Here is a 16,127-nt window from a genome sequence, read left to right as displayed (position 1 = left end):
CTTTAAGTCTGAGGTTTCAGTGTTTTCTACAAGTCTTACATGTTTTTCTTAAAATCTCTGGCCTAATTATTAGTACAAGATTACTAAAGGGACATATGAAAGTAAAGACTTAAGTTTCCTTTACTGTTTTGACTTTGCATTGATAGATGAGTACGGATTCTCCAGATCTAATTAGCATGTATTTTTCCTGTTTGACTTCTGGCCAGGTTAGGGAAGGTTTCTCCTGAAGATGTGGAATATTTCAACTGCCAACAAGAGCTGGCCTCGGAGCTGAACAAGCAATATCAGATCGTAGAAAGAGTAATAGGTAAGTACAGGGAAACTCATTTAAACAGTGTTGAAGTTCCAGGAATAAAAGAACTTTCTCTTTTGGGAGTAATGTGTAGATATTAAAAAATGCATTTTTTGGAGAATAGTCAGATGCCTAGATTTATTTTGAAGGAAAAGCTAACAAGCCTTGCTGGTGGATTTGGAGGTGGGGGACGATAGAGGTGGCAAGGGTGGTGCCAGGATTCTTGACCTGAGCAAACAGGAGATTGGAGGTACCATTTACTGAAATAGCAAGATTAAGGGGAGAGAAGTCAAGAGCTTAGTCTGTCAGTTTGATGTACTTTGCAGTCATCTAAGTGGATAGTATTGTGAAGGCTGCAGAGTGGGTGAATCTGGAGTTTAGAACTTGGTCTTAGCTGGAGATTGAAACTTGAGAATTTATCTGTGTGTACATAGTATTTAAAGCCCACGGTTTAATGAGATCATTAAGAAATGTATATATACATAGTGAGAGCAGTCTGAGGGCATGCTAGCTTTTGGAAGTCGGGAAGAAACCGGCAGAGAGTGAGAAAGGCCCGCCAGTGAGATGGCAGCCAGGGGCAGGCGTGTCAAGCACCAGGAGACTCACGGAGCTTGGGCAGCAGGTGGCGTTGCCAGTTGAGGAGGACTGGGACTTGGTCCTTCAGCTTGGCAGTAGACCTGGCACTGGGGAGATGAATCCATGGGGTGGTGGGGCTGCAGGCGGAGGGGGGAGACAGAGAAATGGGGCGAGAGGGGGTCGTGAGAAGAACACGGCTGTCTCTGTTTTATGTTTTTTAAGATGTGAGATAGAGTATATTTGTACTCTTCCTCACAGGACCTAAAATGTCACTGTATTCTTGGTTTTGTGATAACTTACTTAATTTTCCATTTATTTAGCTGTGAAGACAAGCAAATCTACACTGGGTCAAACAGACTTTCCAGGTAAGTGAGAGATCTTGTTTATAAATATTGTCTAAGAGCAATTCATGCTTTGCCACGTGGTGTTGCCTTGGTTACACATAAAACAGAATGTCACCCCTCTCCTTTAATTGGCAGTTGCTGATCTGTAAATTTTTGTATGTGAAATAGCTCATAGTCGGAAGCCGGCCCCTTCCAACGAACCTGAGTATCTATGCAAGTGGATGGGACTGCCCTATTCAGAGTGCAGCTGGGAAGACGAAGCCCTGATCGGAAAGAAATTCCAGAGCTGCATTGACAGCTTCCACAGTCGCAACAACTCAAAAACCATCCCCACAAGGGAATGCAAGGTGTGCTGACTGCTGGCTTTTGAGTTTTCAGGGGAAAGGTGTACTGCAGAAAGGGTCTGGTCACACACATAGATGTTGGGAAGAGAAAAGACTACAGAAGTAAATGACGATTCTCATGTTGAACTGGAAGGTGACCTCATCTTGGTATCAAAGGAGAATCATTAAAACAGGAGAGGAGGGCATGTTGTATAATGGCTTTACTAACTCATTTCATCTTATTATTTACACAATTAGATATATCTAGTTCAGAGATAATTGTGGAGACTCCTTGAAAGAATTAAAGCACTTTAAAGAGAAGTGGTGGTAAAGGGAAGTGTCTGTATTCTACAAAAGACAAGGATCTGTCAGGGTCTCTTATTTGCTACACTGGCTGCACAGATCCTTGTCTTTTGTTGCTATTTATTCCCTTTATAAAGTGGAATGCTTGGGTCCTCAGTAATAAAAGTGTATGTAAGACATGGCCTCTTTGTCCAAGAGGCTGTCATTCAGATTCATGGCACCAAACCTGTACCTGTGAAAAGCGGTGCGTCGCTGAAAGTCAGTGAGTGTGATGATACATCCAGAGGTAGAAGTCAGTGAGCCATAGGGACCATTGAAGGGGTTTTAAAACTAGAGGAAGTGTGGTACATGAACTGCCCTACGCTACGCTTGAAGAACAGATTGAGCTGGTTAGACAAGATAAAAGGGCCCAGGTTATTGCCCTCTGTGAAAGATACTAAGAGAAGGATGTTCTCATAATGTAGTTGGGGAACCACCAGGCCTCGCTCGGGGTTGGAAGAGCGAGGTGATGTTGACAAATCAAAGTGTGTATGTTTTGAATACCTAGAAGGATATGTTGACTTTATCCTGTGGGTATTGATAAGCCTACCTTCTTGAGCAGAGCAGCAGGACAGAAATAGTATTTCATTTAGAAAGCTTAATCTAATGACTGTGTGTTGGAGACTCCAGAGTAAATAGTTAAAGCCAGAAGGTCCGACCAGGAAGATGTAGAATAAGCCCCTGAAGGGACAGTTGGCGTGAGGATGAGGGAAGTAGCAGCGGTTGAGGGGTCAGACGGGAGAAGCTTTGTGAGGAGACTTGGCAGGAGCGGACCGCTGGTTTCCAGTGGGTGCGAGTGAGGCATCTGATTCTATTGACTGCCAGCTGCTCACAGAGGAGAACTGAAACAAACAATAATTACCTCATCAAACACTTCTTAATAGGGCACTCATTCCAGAGAGTGCTCATATCCAGAGAAATGCTCCCTGCAAAAAAGGCTTTTGTGGGCAAATCACTTTGGGACGCACTCCTATGAGCTTCTCCTGTAAGCTCACGGCATCCACAAGCATGGTAGACTCTGAAGAGTCACAAGCCATGGGATGTATATAACTTTTTAACCCAGTATTTCCCAAACTGATTTGGCCGTAGCATCCACGTTTTGTGCAAACCGTGGAGACATGGTTTTACTAGACTGCCAAATCTTCACACCTCTGGAGGTGAGAGCAGCATCTTTTCCTTCAGAAAGCCGGACTCACAGAGTTGGGGCTTCAAGGGAGATGGGCTGCATTTCAGCATTTACAAATGCTGTTATGGTGGCATAGACAGACTTTCCCAGAGGCATTGTTCTGTGCTGTTTATAGGGTAAGGTAACGCCGAGAGGAAAACAGGCGACTCACTGCCCTACCGTAGAGGTGATGCAGAGCGAGTGCTGTTTAATGATGTTCACACACTTACTGCAGGAAAGGAGCGATAACTAACATAATCTCGGGCCGCAGTCTGGCTTTGGGGATGTAGACAACGATGCAGGAACTCATGGTGGGTTGAGTGTGGTTGGTGATACAGATGTGAAATGTCAATTCTTATGCTTTAGTGTAGAGCGCAGAAATCATGGCTAGCATTTTAATAGATGAACAGGAAGAAGGTTTTCTTCACACCTGGTCTTTGTTCCATTCTGCATTTCAGGCGCTGAAGCAGAGACCACGATTTGTGGCTTTAAAGAAACAGCCGGCATATTTAGGAGGAGAGAATCTGGAGCTCCGAGATTATCAGCTGGAAGGTCTCAACTGGCTTGCTCACTCCTGGTGCAAGTATGTAGAAGACTATGTCTGATGTTTTCTCTACTGTTTCTGGCTGTTTAGGATTGTTAGATGCAAAGAATTACTCCTTTTTATTCCCTTCTTCAGGGGATCTTCCCAACCGAGGGATTGAACTTGGGTCTTCTGCATTGCAGGCAGATTCTTTACCATCTGAGCCACCAGGGAAGCCCCATTGTATATTATTGTTCTTTGTCACTATGTCGTGTCCGACTCTTTTGGGATACCATGGACTATAGCCCACCAGGCTCTTCTATCGATGGGATTTTCTAGAATCCTGGAGTGGGTTGCCATTTCCTTCTCCCAAGGGATCATCCTGACCCAGAGATCAAACGCATGTCTCTTGGATTGGCAAGTGGATTCTTACCACTGAGCACAAGGGAAGTCCATTGTATATTATAGAAAAAAAGATTCATATATATATATGTGTGTGTGTGTATATATATATGTTTGTGTGAGTGTTTGTGTGTGTGTGTGTATATATATATATATGACACACACACACATATATATGTATATATGATTAAGAGAAATCACTTATGGGACTTTTCCTGTATGTGTAATTACCACTTTAGCCTGAAGCAAAAAGTGCTTTGTTGTTTAGTTATTGGGAGGGTAATAGACGCGACCTGCGTCATACTATGTTATTCGTGAGCACAAATAGCAAGGTAATTTGCCCAAATCTTTGGTGTGGAAGGAATTGTTCTAAGATGAGAGAAGATCTCTAATTTACATACTGGTGCTCAAGAGTCTTGTGATTCCCCTGCTCCCCAGTTGCTATACAGGCCATCCCATTTAGAGAAAGTTTCTGACAGTTGAACTTGTGAAATTATCCTTCAGTTTTTGTAATCAGATTACCATAGCCTTGGGAAAAAAGAAGAAAGAGAGATGAGACAATGAGGTTTAAAGGTACTTTGAGACTGTCCATTGCAGGTTCAAGTATTCCTTAGTTACTGTGCATTAGGAACCCATGTAGGCCTTGAGAATTTAATAGTGAAGCAAGATAAGACAGGATTTCCCTGTCCTCATAGAACATGCAGGGTGAAAAGTACCTTTTTAAACCCCCTCAAGGCGTTTTATTTGCATATATGTATTATATCCCTTGAAAAAGAATCCAAAGGTTTCCCCTCCTGTGTTTTCATCTTGCTTCTTTGTGGTCCATGATGCCCACTGAGGTTGTTGGTACAATGAAACCAGACTGACGAGATGGGAGCAGGTCATTCTGCCATTTTTCTAGGTCTTTCAGTTGCACATCAAATCTGGGGCTGGTCACTCCATACTTAGCCTGCCTGTGAGGTTCTCGACAATTTTTACAGCCCGGTGATCATCGATGATTTGAAACTTGCCAGCGTGACCGTGCTTCATCATCATGTTAGAAACCTGACAGTGACTTTGAGCGTGGTCTGATAGATGGGCACCTGGCGTCTGCCTCTCTTCTCCGCATCGGTGGTGTTCTTGGAGCGCCAGCCAGCACACTCATGTGCACCATTACGGCGGCACAGAGGTGGAGGAAGGAGGGGAAGTACCTTACATCTGTCTGCACATGCCTTCCCCAGATGTAAACTCTTAAATTTGTCAGTATTTTGTGGCAAAGCAAGAATTCTTATTTCAGAATTAGACTACAGCTTGAAAGTAAAGATATGTGAACTTCTTTTCTCAATGCTGAAAAGATGGCTTTTCTTTACAGAGATGCATTTATGTATGTGACTTTCCTAGTTGAGCCATCTATTTTTTGTCTTGTTAAAATTTATATAATATTTAACATTCAGTGTGAGAAACAGAGATCTTGAGGAGGTTTGATTTCTTTGAGAATGGAGGTCTGAGGTAACTGCTGTTCTCGATTGCTGGAAGATTATTTTTGTTTCAGAGAATAGTGAGCTGTGACCTTCCTAAAGGGCAATTATAAGCTAAGTGGAGCCTTAGCAGTTGTGCAGCTAACCCTCTTGCTGTACACTTCAGGGCTCTCGGGAGCCCACCTCAGAGAATGAGGCACACCCTGTAGAGTCTTTAAACTCCTTAATTGGGAATCAGCTGATAAAGGTCCAGTTAGCTGCTGGGCCCTGGTTGTGGGAACCGTGCATTATGTAGCATGCTGTTTTGGTCTAGTTCCAGAAAAACAGGCAGATCAACCCAAACCTCCTTTCATGTGTATAAATGGACAGTGGCAGTTTGCTAGGGAGAGGAAATGTTGGAGAAAACCAACCCTGTTTCCTCCCCAGTGGTGTGAAAAGGTGAGAGAAATAAGAGGGAAATCACTCAAAGAGATGTCTTCTTAGTGAATTAAATGTCTTGTTTTTCTAATCAATTAGTTGTCTTTAACTTGAATATTAGTTTTCTCTCTGGTCCACTGATTAAGTGTGTATTATACATATGTAAATTTCCCATGGCCTGATTTTCAAGAACCTTTTTATATTTTCAACCTTATGGCATATATGCATCCCTGGTTTCGTGCCAGATGGACTCTTTTCTATTTCCAGAACATACTTCCTAACTCTGGCTATTTTTTTAAGTTTAAATTAGCTCAAATTAATTAAAGTTTTTTCCTAGTATCTGGACAGTCCTTTCCTGTTAGCACCCTATTGAAATCCTGCCTGTCTTCGAGAGCTGTGTTTCTCAAAGTGTGGTCCAAGGAGTATACTCATATTACAGTGTATCCAGAAGTGCTTGTTAACAATACAGAGTTCTGAGCCCTTTTCCAGATATTCCGATTGAGCAGGTCTGGGGTGGGATTCAGAGATCTGATCTGCAGCCTACCCCTGCTAGATACTAGTACGTTTAAAACAAGCTTTGTATGCCTGCGGCATGTAGGTCTGGAGGGTAGTGATTATAGCGTTAGACAGCCCAGAGGCAGGCAGTGGAACGGGTGGGCAGTGTGAACAAGGGCCCCTGACTGTCAGGCTGTAGGGCTCACCAGCAGTGGGGTAGCCTGTCTGCCTCTGCTTTCTGTATTGATGGAGCCCAGGTCACATGCTTGTGTATACCACTTACAAACCTGCCTTCTGTTACAAGAGGTAGCTGGCAAAGAGCAAAATGCAAGATAATGGACATGATCTAAACCGGCTCTGGGAGTAATCCGGACCTCAATATACTTAGATTACTTATTACCTTGCTGTCTTCTGACGTAGGAGACTTGATTGCAGAGGAGAGGAAAGACATTTGAGGCCCAAAACCCATGTCTTGCTGAGGAATATCGTGAGGCCTTGCTGCCTCTACTGTTTGCATGTACTGTTTTGTTTTTTGTGTGTGAACTGATGATCTTTTTGTTCTTATCTTTTTCTTTCTGCAGAAGTAACAGTGTAATCCTTGCTGATGAAATGGGCCTAGGAAAGACCATCCAGACCATATCATTCCTCTCCTACCTGTTCCACCAACACCAGCTGTATGGCCCCTTTCTTATAGTCGTCCCTTTATCCACCCTCACCTCATGGCAGAGGGAGTTTGAAATCTGGGCACCAGAGATTAACGTAGTGGTTTACATAGGTGACCTGATGAGCAGAAATACGGTGTGTAAACAAAAAGAATTGGGATAGAATCTGTGTTATAAATGTATTTTGGAAATTGACCTAAAGCTATTATAGTCTTTAGTAAAATTGTGATTCTGACACTGTGCTATGCCCCTGATACTGGGAGATTTCTGTATCACAAAAATACAATTTTGATAGTCGTAAAAACGTATGCTTACTTTGTAAAGAAAAACAACAGCAATATATGAATGGGAATCTTTCCTAGTTGAATTGCAGTATGAAGTTTTTCTTCCTTCTTTCCTCTGTACTTTCAAGACCACTTTATTTACAAAGCATTATGTGATAGTTTATGCCTTATGAAATGTTAATAGTATTTGACAGAGATATTACTGAAAATAACTTAGTTCTTAGTTTGTTTCCTAACTTTTAAAAAATGGGGGCAGTTGTATAACTTATGAGAAAGGAATAAAAGGAGAGTGAGCTCTTTCAGAGCAGCAGACATGAGGAGTATTTGTTTGATACCAGAGTTAACTTGAGCATCAGGAACTTGGAACACACGGGCTTAAGTTTATCTTTGTTTGAGAGGTCTTTTCTTGATAACAAGTAACATTTGTTAAGGTACTATGTGCTAGGCCCTGTGCTGGGCACTTCATATATATTACCTATAATCCTCATGATGATCTTTAAAGTAGATGATATTCTTTCCAATCAACTGATGAAGAAAATTAACAGGTTAACACTTGTCCTCAGGCCAGCTGGACTGTGGCAGAGCTGGGGTAGGGACAAGGATGTGTCCAATCCCAGACCTGGGCTTTTTCATCACTGGTTGCATGTTGGAATAAACTGTTTCTAGGGAGTTGCTTATAATCAGAGCAAGCCACTGGGAATCCTAAAACCTTTTAGAGAGACATTCTCACCATGTATTATTGTGCTAATTCAAGTTTATTTTTATCAGATAGTTTCATTGAAATTGCCTAAACTAAACTCTGGCCGATTTCATTGCTCTAATTTTGAGTTTCTAAGTACATAATAGTTCCTTGGTTTGTTGATCCATCCGTTAACCATTAAAAAAGAAAATCTAGATTATGTAGAATTGCTTCAAACACTGCTGCACTGAAAGGTGAGGGCAAAGAAAATGAACCCTAAATAATTGTGGAGTCAGGGACATTTTCTTTTCTTCCCAGTACTCCTTTTCTCTGTTCTTCCTTCCCACTTGATGGTGATTTTCTCAAGCTCTCCTTGACCCATTTTCCATTCCTAACCTGATAACCAAACTGTAGTAGCTTTGTCATGGGCCATTGTGCTTGCTGGGTGTCCAGTTATATACTTTATATTTTTGTATGAATGTGTTAGTTTTTACGTTTCTCTGCCTTGATGTTATTTTCATTCTTACTAGGTTGTATTTTTATCCTGTAAGCCTCCCTTTCCTTCTTGGGGGCCACATCTTACTACTATATGATTAATGAAATTTCTGACCAAATCAGAAGTTGGAATTTGTTTTATTTACTAATAAAAGTATGCCCTACCCAAAGAATAGTCAAATTATATTTCCTTAAGAAAATTCTCATGCTGGAAGATCTCTAGAGAAGTTCAAGTCACCAGGGTTTAATTGCTCATGAAATGCATTTTTTTCTCAAATGTACTTTATTGGGTGGGGGTGGGGGAATAGGGAGAGAAGACTACTTGAATTCTGACAATAAAGTTTTTGCTGCTCAGTAATAGATCTTTTAATTCTAACTTGTATTGCTCTGTGCTTTGGTTGCTTAGATCAGTTTAGAATGTATAAGGTATTCATAAAGTTATAATTAGATTTAATTTTTTATTTGGCATATTTTGTTGCATCTGTCATAAGACTTTGTGGTGATATAGCAAGCCTAAAGTAGAAATTGTGTCTTAATTTCTATTTTCTCTTATAGATACGAGAATATGAATGGATTCACTCTCAAACCAAAAGGCTAAAGTTCAATGCGCTTATAACAACATATGAGATCCTCTTAAAAGATAAGGTGTGTAATTGGTAACCCAAGAGTGTGACTTGTCCAAATGGTGTGGTCTTTGCCTCCCCCTTGCCATGTTATTTTTCTGTTTTTATTTAAAAAAGCAAACAAATGAAGAACAGAAAATCCATGAAGAAAATAAGGTTATATATTAAAAAAAACAACAACCCAGAACCTTACAGTTGAAGGGGACCTTGGGTCACCTAAGCCAGTTGAATAAGACGGGATGAAAGAGTATTGAGGCCCGCAACTGATAGGAGATTCTGGTCAGTCGTTGGAAGCTGGTCTTGAGTGCCTCTCAGGCATTTGCCATCTTATTGTTAAGCACTTCTCCAGAACAGATGTTGTGAATGGTCTCTGTGAAGAGGACAGAAAAATGGAGCTCTTTAAGTTATCTCCTTTCTACCATTACTATGAAATGTATGTGCCAAGTGATCCCATTGATGATGATGGGTGTAAACAGATACAGCCTGGTGGCTCTTGGTGTTTCTGTGCTTCAGGGTTGGGATGGAGAATAGGCAGAGAAGAATCTTAATTAAGGAGAGACTGCAAAATCATGAGTTTTTGTTTTTGTGTTGTTTTTGCCCAGCATACCAGTTTTTGTGTTTTTGCTTTGAGGCATGCAGCAATACCTAAAAGACCCCCTGTAGGTTTTAGAGGATGACCCGCTCTTTTGAGTAAACACCAATCTGGCAACTAACAGAATAAACAGAAGAGTCTTATGTACTTTTAAGTCAGTGAAGAATAAATGTTTCTATGTAAACCTTTGTGATGGTATTTGTACAGAGATAATTAACACTTGAAAGTATTTTTGGGTTCCCTTCTGACCTGGTGGCTCGTTCTGTTTTGTTTTTACTTTAGACTGTGCTGGGCAGTATTAACTGGGCCTTTCTGGGAGTGGATGAAGCCCATCGGTTGAAGAATGATGACTCTTTATTGTATAAAACTCTGATTGATTTCAAGTCCAACCATAGGCTCCTGATTACGGGGACCCCTCTTCAGAATTCCCTCAAAGAGCTCTGGTCCTTGCTGCACTTTATTATGCCGGAGAAGTAAGCTCCTTCCTATGTATTTCAAAAGATGCTAGAATGTCTGAAATGCCAATGCTTTTTAATTTTTTTAGCAGACCTTAGGGAAAACAGATGGCATGGTTTGGGGAAAGCAAAGCATTGAACTGAGGCAGCAATTAAAGTGTGAAATGTTTTATAACAAATGATAGAAAGCTCAGAATTCAGTCTGTTAAGGAAGAAAGCATATTGTCTGCCAAGCATTTGAATCATTTAATGCTTTGGAGGAAATAATTGACATAGAAAACATTTCAGACCTTCTCCTAGTAGCTATAAGGTCATCAATATAATTGGAATGGAGTAAACAAGGTATACAATCTGATAATAAAATAACTTAAATCTAAGCTTTTGATAATAAAAGCATCAACTTCAGATTTGTTAAAATTACCTTATTAAAGAATTGTGGGATGTCTTTACTGAAAAGATTTTTGTGGGAGAGATGGTATGCCCATTTCATAAAACTTAAAATTATCCAATGGTGTTTGATGATACTTGAAATCTAAATTGTTACCCTAATGTGGAATACCCTACTTAGTCTGATCCATCTTAGCATTTTCTCCAACACTGATTGTGCTCCAGCCATTCTGGCCATCTTTTGGTTCCTTTAACAAGCCAAGCATTGCTATTCTTTTCTTTTTTTATTTTATTATTGTTTTTAATTGTTTGATGATTGGTTTACAATGTTGGTTTGATTTTTGTCATACATCAACATGAATTAACCATAGGTGTACATATGTCCCCTCCCTCTTGAGTCTCCCTCCCACCTCTTGCCCATTCCCCCCTCTAGGTTATCACAGAGCCCCAGTCTGAGTTCCCTGAGTCATGCAGCACATTCCCATTGGCCATCTATTTACATATGTTCCTGTATATGCTTCCATGCTGCTCTCTCCACTCATCCCACCCTCTCCTTCCTCCCCCACCCTTGTCCATAAGTCTGTTCCGTGTGTCTGCATCTCCATTGCTGCTCTGCGAACAGGTTCGTCAGTACCTTCCTTCTAGATTCTGTGTATGTGTGTTACTATACGATAATTGTTTTTCTCTTTCTGACTTACTTCACTCTACAATAGGCTCTAGGTTCATCCACCTCATTAGAACTGACTCAAATGTGTTCCTTTTTATGGCCATGGTGTCTATATGTACCACAGCTTCTTTATCCATCTGTTGATGGACATCCAGGTTGCTTCCGTGTCTTGGCTATTGTAAATAGTGCTGCAGTGAACACTGGGGTACGTGTATCTTTTTCAGTTTTGGGTTTCCTCAGGGTGTATGCCTAGAAGTGATATTGCTGGGTCAGGTGGTGGTTTTATTCCTAGTTTTTAAAGGAATCCTCGTACTGTCTTCTATAGTGGCTGTATCAGTTTACATTCCCACCAGCAGTGCAGGAATGTCTCCTTTTCTCCACACCCTCTTCAGTACTTGTTTGTGGATTTTTTGATGATGGCCATTCTGTCTGTGGTGAAGCGATACCTCATTGTTGTTTTGATTTGCATTTCTCTGATAATGAGCGATGTTGAGCATCTCGTCATAGGTTTATTTGCCATGCGTACATCTTTGGAGAAATGTCTGTTCAGATCTTTCTGTCCACTTTTTGATTGGGTTGTTTGTTTTTCCAGTATTGAGTATTGTATGAGTTTGTATATTTTGGAAATTAATTCTTTGTCATTTGTTTCATTTGCTATTATTTTCTCCTATTCTGAGGGTTGTCTTTTCACTTTGATTATAGTTTCCTTTGCTATGCAAAAGCTTTTAAGTTTAATTAGGTCCGATTTAATTATTTTGTTTTTATTTCCATGATTCTAGGAGGTGGGTCATAAAGGATCTTGCTATGATTTATGTCATACAGTGTTCTGCCTATGTTTTCTTCTAAGAGTTTTACAGTTTCTGGTCTTACATTTAGGTCTTTAATCCATTTCAAGTTTATCTTTGTGTGTGGTGTTAGGAAGTATTCTAATTTCATTCTTTTGCAGAGTTGTCCACTTCTTCCAACACTTGTTGAAGAGACTGTCTTTTTCCCATTGTATATTCTTGCCTCTTTTGTCACAGATAACGTGTCCATATATGTGTGGGTCCAAGCATTGCTATTCTTTTTGTCTGGAATGTTCTTTCTCCTCATCTTCAGATGGGAAGTCACTTATTAATATCTTTGCCTTAGCTTATATGACCAGCGAACCTGAAGTTCCTTATCAGACATGCTTATTTTCTATACCCCATTTCATTTTCTATATGGCACCTTTTTTTTCCCCCTATTTATTTCCTCACTGATCCCATGCCATTAAATTATGCATTCAGAAGTAGCGGGGATCTTGTTTACTTATTCATCTGTGGTCCACAGAACTAGAATAGTACATGGCATGCAGTAAACAGTTCAATTAAGAATTGTCAAATTAACAGATAAATGCTCCAACACTTTCTTTTTTTTTTAATTTGGAGAAGACTTGAGTGCTTACTCTGTGCCGTAAACTGAGCAAGGCATGTTTTGGATGGCCTGAGGAAATAGCCTTTTGGAATATAATGTACGTACCATAGAATGTGGTACGGGAGATGGTGAGGGACAGGGAGGCCTCCATGGCGTTGCAAAGAGTCAGACACGACTGGATGACTGAACAGCAACAACAACCATAGAATGTACCATTTTAAGTATACAAATCAGTTCTTTTTTTTTTAGTAAATTACAGAATTGTGCAGCCATCGCCACAGTCTACCTTTACAATATGTTCTTTACCAAAAAAAGTTCCTTCTTGCCTGTTTGTAGTTCATCTCTGCTTCAACTTCTAGCCTTAGGCAATCACTAAACAGTTTTTATCTCTAGAGATGTACCTTTTCTAAAAATTTCATCTAAATTGAATCCTAATAAGTAATCTTTTGTTTTTGGGTTTTTTTACTTAGCATAATAATTTTGAGATTCGCCCATGTTGTAGAATTTATTAGGAGTTATTCTCTTATTATGGAGTGATATTTCATTCTATACATACCCAGTCACCAGTTGATGGATGTTTAGGTTGCTTCAGTTTGGGGCTATTTTGTTAATGACTAGATACGTGGGAGTGGAATTGCTCGGTTGTTCATAAAGTATATATTTAACTTCTTAAGAAGCTACCACCTGTTTTCCAAAGAGACTGTACCATTTTACTTTCCCATCAGAAATGTTTGAGTTTTTTCATTTCTGTCTGTCATCACTGATACTTGGTGTATTGTCAGTGTTTTGGATTCTAGCCATTCTGGTGGGTAGTGATATCTCATTGTGTTTCGACTTGCATTTCTATAATGACTATAATGTTGAACATATTTTCAAGTGTTCATTAGCCATTAGCATATCTTTGGTGATATGTTTGTTCAGTCTTTCACCCATTTTTAAGTTAAATCGTTTGCCTTATTCTCCTTTGTCCTTGAACGTGGGGTATCTTTTTTTGTTGTGTTCCAACATATTCCTATCAATGGTTGTTCAACAGCTTGTTGCGATTTTGGTGTTCTCACAGGAAAAGATGTGTGCACATCCTTCTACTCCGCCAGGTAGCACCCTTTATGAGTTGAAGAGGTTTTTAATTTTTTTAAAAGTGGTCTAGATTGAAGTTCTTTATTAGACTCGCATCTCTAAGTAAAGGCTGTAGTACCTCATTTCTTCAGTGTAGGTAGATGCCTTTTATTTCTTGTCTTACTGTATTGGCTAGAACTTTCATGTTGAGTAGAATTGGTGGGAGTAGGATGTTACAGAATTTTTGTTAGGTACCCTTTATAAGGATGAGGAAATTTTCTTGTGTTCCTAGTTTTTGAAGAGTTTTTACAAACTCTTGAGTTGTGTTGGATTTTGTCACGTGCTGTTCTTCTGTTCAACTGATGTTGAAGCTGAAACGCCAAGACTTTAGCCACCTGATGCGAAAAGCTGACTTATTTGAAAAGACCCTGATGCTGGGAACGATTGAGGGCAGGAGGAGAAGGGGAGGACAGAGGATGAGGTGGTTGGATAGCATCACCGACTCAATAGACATGAGTTTTGGTACACTCCGGGAGTTGGTGATGGACAGGGAAGCCTGGCGTGCTGTGGTTCATGGAATCTCAAAGAGTCGGATACGACTGAGCGACTGAACTGTTCTGTACCTGTGGAGGTGACCATATGATTTTTTGTTCTATAGTCTACCAATGTGGTATATAGCATTAGTTACTTTTTAGATATTGTCAGCGTTTCATTCCTGGGATAAATCTGACTTGGTCATAATGCTGAATCCTTTTTATGTTTCTGGATTCAATTTGCTAATATTTTGTTAAAGATTTTTCCATTTTTGTTTCTGAGGTACCTAGGTTTTTTTTGTTTGTTTTTGTGATGTCTTTCTGGCTTTGATATCAGGATCATAGAATGAATTGTACAGTATTCTCTTCTTTATCTTCTGAAACAATTTGTTAAGATTTGTATTACTTTTTAAAACATTTGATAGGATTCCCCAGGGTTGCCTTGTGAGCTTTGACTTTTCGTTATGAGAAAATTTTTAGTGAATATTTCCATTTCTAGTTATAGGTCTAGTCAGGTTTTCTGTTTCATCTTGACTTTGTTTTGTTAACTTGTGTCTAAGAGTTTGTTTATTTCATCTAAATTGTTTAATTTGTTGGCATAAAACTAGTATTTCCTCATAGTCCTTTTAATGTTTGAAGGATCAGTACTGATCTAAATAATACTTTGACTATGGTAATTTGTGTCTTGTCTCTTGGTCTTTTTACAGAAGGTAAAAGTTAACAATATTTGGGATGTTTTCAAAGGTACCAGCTTTGGATGTTATTGGTTTTTTTTTTTTTTTTTTCTATTTAGAATTTCATTTATTTCCACTCTCATTTTTATTATTGTCTTCCTGTGCTTTTCATTTAATTTTCTTGCTTTCTGTTTTTTTAAGATGGAAGCTTAGATGATTGATTTAAGTCCTTTTCTTCCTTTTCCCAGTATAGGTACTTAAAGATACAGGTTCCCTCCCTGAACTGCTATAGCTGCAGCCCATAAATGTTGCTGTCTTGTGTTTTTGTTTTAATTCAGTTTCACCTATTTTTTTTTGTTTGTTTTTTGTTTGTTTTATTTCAACTATTAATGATTCTTTTTTTTCTTATTGGATTATATTTGCTTTACAAAGTTTTGTCTGCCATAAAGAGTGAGGTAAGTCAGAAAGACAAAAACAAATATTGTATATTAATACATGTATATGGAATCCAGAAAAAGGGCACAGATGAACCCACTTGTAGGGCAGGAACATCTATCACTTCTTTTTTTTTAAATTTTTAAATTTATTTATTTATTTTTTATTATTTTTTTATTTTTTAATTAGTTGGAGGCTAATTACTTCACAACATTTCAGTGAGTTTTGTCATACATTAATATGAATCAGCCATAGAGTTACACGTATTCCCCATCCCGATCCCCCCTCCCACCTCCCTCTCCACCCGATTCCTCTGGGTCTTCCCAGTGCACCAGGCCTGAGCACTTGTCTCATGCATCCAACCTGGGCTGGTGATGTTTCACCATAGATAATATATATACTGTTCTTTCGAAACATCCCACCCTCACCTTCTCCCACAGAGTTCAAAAGTCTGTTCTGTACTTCTGTCACCTATTTTTGAGTTGCTCTTTTGATTTCTTCTTTTGTGCATGGGTTTCTTTTTTTTAAAGTGTGTTATTTTCCAAATACATTTCCCAAATGATTTGTAGTTTACTTCTGTCTTAGATCACGTGCTTTAAATGAATTGTTTCTTGTTATATAGTCTAGTATGTTTTTTATTTTTGAGAATATTCCATGTATACTTGAAAAGAATAATGTTTATTCTGCTTTTGTTGGGTAGAATTCTGTGTCTGTTAAGTCAACTTTGTTAATAGTTTTCCTTCTTTATATCTTGCTGACTCCGTGTCTAGTTGTTCTATCAGTAATTGAGAGTGAAGTGTTTTACTATTTAACTATAGTTGTTGAATGACCTACTTTTTTCAGTTCCGTCAGTT

General features: G+C 39.3%; 1 protein-coding gene across 4 annotated transcripts in view; it reads left to right on the top strand.

Moving 5' to 3' along the window:
• CHD2 (chromodomain helicase DNA binding protein 2) overlaps window positions 1–16,127 on the top strand; it is a 113,429-nt gene that overhangs the window by 36,695 nt on the left and 60,607 nt on the right. For all 4 annotated transcript variants that reach the window (XR_010659124.1, XM_065906515.1, XM_065906514.1 and 1 more), the window contains 7 exons: window positions 207–307; window positions 1,189–1,233; window positions 1,381–1,559; window positions 3,501–3,625; window positions 6,918–7,134; window positions 9,012–9,101; window positions 9,954–10,144. Coding sequence is in view for 3 of the 4 variants with exons in the window: in XM_065906515.1 (XP_065762587.1) it covers window positions 207–307; window positions 1,189–1,233; window positions 1,381–1,559; window positions 3,501–3,625; window positions 6,918–7,134; window positions 9,012–9,101; window positions 9,954–10,144 (948 nt within the window). In the remaining variant the exon portion in view is untranslated. The remainder of the gene's footprint in view (window positions 1–206; window positions 308–1,188; window positions 1,234–1,380; window positions 1,560–3,500; window positions 3,626–6,917; window positions 7,135–9,011; window positions 9,102–9,953; window positions 10,145–16,127) is intronic.

The sequence above is a fragment of the Muntiacus reevesi genome, chromosome 15 (genome assembly GCF_963930625.1).
Source record: "Muntiacus reevesi chromosome 15, mMunRee1.1, whole genome shotgun sequence".
In the NCBI taxonomy this organism is placed as follows: Eukaryota; Metazoa; Chordata; class Mammalia; order Artiodactyla; family Cervidae; genus Muntiacus; species Muntiacus reevesi.
The sequence above is the reverse complement of the archived record's forward strand: the minus strand, read 5'-3'. Positions and strand labels throughout refer to the sequence as shown.